The 4,838-nt window shown below is 36.8% G+C and overlaps 1 protein-coding gene across 1 annotated transcript; it reads right to left on the reverse strand.

Moving 5' to 3' along the window:
- Nucleotides 1-576: 576 nt before the first annotated feature.
- LOC133804061 (cysteine proteinase mucunain-like) lies at nucleotides 577-4,066 on the reverse strand. Its single transcript, XM_062242209.1, has 5 exons — nucleotides 3,519-4,066; nucleotides 2,143-2,378; nucleotides 1,884-2,024; nucleotides 1,165-1,617; nucleotides 577-1,021 (listed from the first exon to the last, which is right to left on the reverse strand). Exons 1-5 carry the CDS (start codon nucleotides 3,994-3,996, stop codon nucleotides 926-928), a joined length of 1,404 nt encoding a protein of 467 aa, XP_062098193.1. The 5' UTR covers nucleotides 3,997-4,066; the 3' UTR covers nucleotides 577-925.
- Between the last annotated feature and the right edge of the window lie 772 nt (nucleotides 4,067-4,838).

A 4,838-nucleotide genomic window follows, 5' to 3' on the forward strand; every position in this document is an offset into this window, starting at 1 on the left:
TGTTTACAATTGCGTGCATGTTCGTATCTCAAACGTATCCCAAATTTCATAAGAGCAGTTATCATGAGAATGTTACAAAAGATAATTAAATTAAATACATTAATTACGACAGTTTATACTACATTTGAAACACCTACATTAACTACACTCTTTAAGGCTGTTCGAGCATTTCTTAATGTCGTCCTAGACTTAAAAGTCGTTTGGGCTTCGTATAAAAAGATGTACTCACACGTTCACGCAAGATAAGATCATCGTGCAAGCCCAGTTCTTACGATAAACAAGTTTATTGTCGCAAACAAATCATAAAACAAGTGAGAAGCCCTAACAACCTTCACGCAAATCATAACGTTTCTTGTGAAGAAGATACTACGAGTTGTCTTAAACATATCTTGGATAGCATAAGAGACAGGTAAAATTTCATAATAATATAGCATGAGCTGTCATAAACATGTCTTGCATCCTACATGGTGTAATTTGGTGAATTTAAAGGCAAAATTGCACAAGGCGAAGTCGTACTTGCACACTTGGTAAAAATACCCTATAACACAAACAAAGCAGGAGAGAATTTGAGATGTGTTGAAAGAGAAATGATATGCCATTACTATTAGCAATGAACATGCAAGTAACAAGTAGGAGTTGCAGCATGGGAAGTCCAACGCTGTTAAGACTTAATTTACAGAGTACAATGAAGCTGACAATATATTATGTCTGCCGTTCAAATGCACCATAAAATAGAGTGCTATATATACAAATCTGCATCTGAATCATATTTAATAAAATATTCCACCCATCTTCGTATCTCCATCGGTGAGGGAATGGAAATGAGAGTACGCCAAATCAAGAACACCAACCATACTGTAATTTCTTATAAGCCAAGTTTCTCTCGCTTTGGTTACTCTTGCATTAAACCTTTTACCTTATTTGTTTAAGCACTGCTCTTTAGGACATTATTTCCAAAAGTCCAATGAGGTTTTGCACGTGTGCGCTTCAGTGCCTTCACTCCCAAGGGATTGTCCTTGCTCTGTTTGATAAAAAAAATTATATGATTAAAATCTAATCTTTTGAAAAGCTTCTCTTTTTGGTGTTATGTTCAAATAGGCCAACAACAAGTCTAATAATAAAGCTAGCTACGAATGAGTCGTGGATTAATTGTATTGCTCTTACCATCAAGCAAGTGCCTGCATTGACATCACAGACGGGATATTCATTAGGGCAGCAGCTGTAATGGTCATCGCAGCAGGTGGCACCCTCAAGCGGGCAGCAACCCCATGAGAAGCAGTAATTGCCCCACTGGAAAAGACAGCAACATGTGTTGCTCTCAGGACAAGAATAGTAATTGTCACAGACTGCCGGGGGTTTAACCGGAGATGGAGGAGAGGGGCCAGGATTGGGAGGATTTTGGCCTTTCTTGATGGGATAAGAGGCCTCCATTGCGATTCCACACTTGCCTGTGGAAGTGCCTTCAAGATTACGCTCCATCCTGATGTAGCCTGCCTCACCCCAGTTGCTACCCCATGAGTTTCTCACAATCCAGTAGTCTTTACCATCTTCTGTGCCATATCCGACCGCAGTAACACCATGGTCCAGTGAAGTGCCGCAGGCTCCAGTAAATATACCCTGAATTTAAACAAACATAGAAAAAATGAAAAAGAGTCTTTGAGATGCTCTGAGTTAGTAAGATCCAACTATATTGTTCAAAATAGTAACTCTGAGATCATTATTGCTCTGTTTTTTAGCTATAAACAAATTTTGATAACGTCTTCATTCTAAAATCAGACTGTTAAAACAAACACCCTGGTTTACTTTACAGCATTAGCTACAAGAAGAGAAATTATGACACATGACAAAGAAGTTTGGAAACGAAGAGGAAGAACTAAACTAACCGAGTCATACAACTGAAAAGCCCTGCCACCTCCTTCAATGGCAACAGCCACAGGCTGGTTTGCAACCGCCGTCTGCAATGCTTTCTCATCGTTCACAGGGACATCTTCATAAGAATCAATAGTGACCACCCTTGCATTTTTCTGCAGAATACACAGGATCAAAACTATGAGCACATACATTTACTCTTTTTCAATCTACTTTCAAATTAATTTTGGTTAAAGTTGTATTATTCAGCTTTTTAATGGGGAAAATGCTTACCCTGTATTGATCGCATTTGCTATCATAAGCTTTGTACGGATAGTCTTCTTCGCTATCAATACCACCATTGTTAATTATGAACTCATAAGCATAGTCCATTAAACCTCCATTGCATCCCTCGTTGTAGGAAGTATCACAGTCAACAAGCTCCTGTTCCGATAGTGAGATAAGGTCACCGGTAACAATCTTATTTATTCCTTCAACAGCAGAAATCGTTGAGAAAGCCCAGCAACTCCCTTCAAGATTATATTCAACGGTTAAAAACTATATAAATATATATATATATACATACATTACATGGTATGGAAAGCAAATCATTTTTCTACGACGTAACTGCAGTAAAAACAGCTATTTCATATTTGATCTTGGATTTTAGGAGGGGGGGATTAGAATATTTCATTCTCTTGTTTGAAAATAAAATTTTATACGAGAAAATATTAAAATAAAATCTTTCTTATCAAATTTTAGGAAAATATTTTTCTTATCCAAGCAAAACTTAAGTTGCCAACCACCTAAGTCATAATACAGATTAAATCTCAATGTTGCTACGTGATTTCTTACATCTAATTGGAGTTTCTGAGTCAGTCAATATATGAAGTAAACACCCCTATACAAATATGATTCCTCATGTACTAAAAAGCCAAATCTTATTTCCTTCACCCTATTCCATGTACGAATTGTTTATGGAAAAAACAAAAACAGACAATTTTTTCTTTTTTAAAATTTGGAAAAAGAATATTTCTTTTCTACAATTTGATTGGCAGGCTGCTCTAAACTTGTTGTAAGAACTAAGAAGGATAGGGTATCTAAATATATCTAACACTAGCACGTATAGGTACAAATATTGGGCCTTATATGGCGGAATTTCTTCATTCTCTCACGTGCGAACGTAAAAAAGGCTCACCAGTTTGTATTAGGCTTACGCTAGGCACCAATCGACTGATTTCATATTTCCAATCTCATATTGTATTTCTGAATTTAATTCATTTACATAGATAAAATATCTTATTTATTTTATATATAATTACTATTTTGAGACTTCTGCAAAACAAAAACAAAAAATCTAGTTACGAAGAACAGCTCCGTAATACCCAAAAGGCCAGTCATTTAAATAGAAACTAACAAACTACGCATCCTTGGCCTAGACCAGTTCCTTTTCTCTTATATTACTTAATTTTCGTCTCTTTTAGTTGGCACGAAATATCCTTATAATATTAATCCATTTGAAAACATTTAAAAAAAGTTAAAATCCTCATCTCAAACTATTATAAACGATTTTTTCAATTAAAAAAGGGAAAAATAATAAAGTTCCTCGAAAGAATAAAAATATAAACAAAGTTACGAAAAAAAAATTAAATAGTATATAGTGAGCTCACCGCAGCTTCCTTGATCTTTAACACCGACGACGGCACCTTTCTTCCTCCAATCAACGGACTCAGGCAAATCATCGCCGAGTCGCGGTGCATAACGTTGGCTGATCCTCTTCTTACCACTGATCTTCGTACCAAGGTACTTAGACCTGTACTCCTCGTTGGTCAAGTCGGCGAACCGGTTCAGACCAAGCTTAAAGCTCAGGTTCTGGGTGTTGTGCTCATCGATGAATCGGAGATTGTCCTTGAAGATGTCAAACCTCTTTTCTTTCTCGCCCAAGCCGTTGCAGGCCTTGCCGTGCTTGACTAGCCACGCCTCGTACATAGCTCTGAGCTCACCGTCAGTCCTTCCCGTCGAGTTCTCAACATATACATCGTTGTTGGAGACAATCGACATGTCCAGGGCGGACGACAGGACAAAGGTAGTGAAGAGGAGTACGACCATGGCCAAGGTCGCCGAAGAAGACGATCGATACGAAGCCATCTCTTATGCTTTTTTATTCTAATAAAATATGGTTCTCAAAAAAGTATGAGAAAGTGGATGGGAGGGTCGAGGTGGAGGTCGCCTTATAAAGGCAAAATCCCAAATTTCTTGAGGATAATTTAATAATATTATAATAAAGAAAAATATATTATAATTTCTTTCTTGAAAACTTAATTGTAAAAATAAAAATATGAGTTTTATTCGAAGAAGAAAGAGAAAATGGAGCATGTGAGAAAGAGGATATTATCATATTATACGTAAGTAAAGGCGGTAGTGTTCTCACGCTCCTTGCGGTTGGATCAATTAATTGTACGAAAAAGAAAGAGACACTCGCCGTAGCGTGGTCGTGGTGTGTGGTGAGAGTGGGTGGGAAGGAAGGAAGGAAAAAAGTCTTTCTTATTTGTTGAGCGAATGGAAATGAGCCACGTAGTCGTAATGTTTGAGTGGTGTGGTGAGACTTCATGTTTTTAGTTTGTGTGTGTGGGACCACCTAGAAAGGCTAAAAGTTTGGAGGAGCTTTCGTATTGCCATGCGCCAGCACCGGTTTTTCAACCTCAAATGTCATATGATTGTTACTGGTTATAATTACTAGTTTGTTACTGATTACGGCCATTTACTGTGTTACTGGCTCCACTTTTGTTTGTGTCTGATTAAAAACTAAATATCACCGAAAATTTCGAAAAAATTAATGGGTAATTTGAAATTTATGACAATAGCAATAAATTATCTTGCAAGGAATGGGCAAAAGTATAATTTAAAATAAAATATGTTTCAAAAATAATTATGTCAAAATATTAATTTTCTTCTTAATTACAGTACTTGCAGACTTTTCCCTTAGAATA

Source organism: Humulus lupulus, chromosome X (assembly GCF_963169125.1).
Source record: "Humulus lupulus chromosome X, drHumLupu1.1, whole genome shotgun sequence".
Taxonomy (NCBI): Eukaryota; Viridiplantae; Streptophyta; class Magnoliopsida; order Rosales; family Cannabaceae; genus Humulus; species Humulus lupulus.

What these genes read in the sequence shown, in the direction of transcription:
- LOC133804061 (XM_062242209.1), bottom strand. Translation starts at nt 3,996, where the DNA reads ATGGCTTCGTATCGATCGTCTTCTTCGGCGACCTTGGCCATGGTCGTA. An exon ending in TAAAGATCAAGGAAGCTGCG is followed by an intron (nt 2,379 to 3,518) that starts GTGAGCTCACTA and finishes ATAATCTTGAAG; the next exon opens with GGAGTTGCTGGGCTTTCTCA. An exon ending in GCAAATGCGATCAATACAGG is followed by an intron (nt 2,025 to 2,142) that starts GTAAGCATTTTC and finishes TGTATTCTGCAG; the next exon opens with AAAAATGCAAGGGTGGTCAC.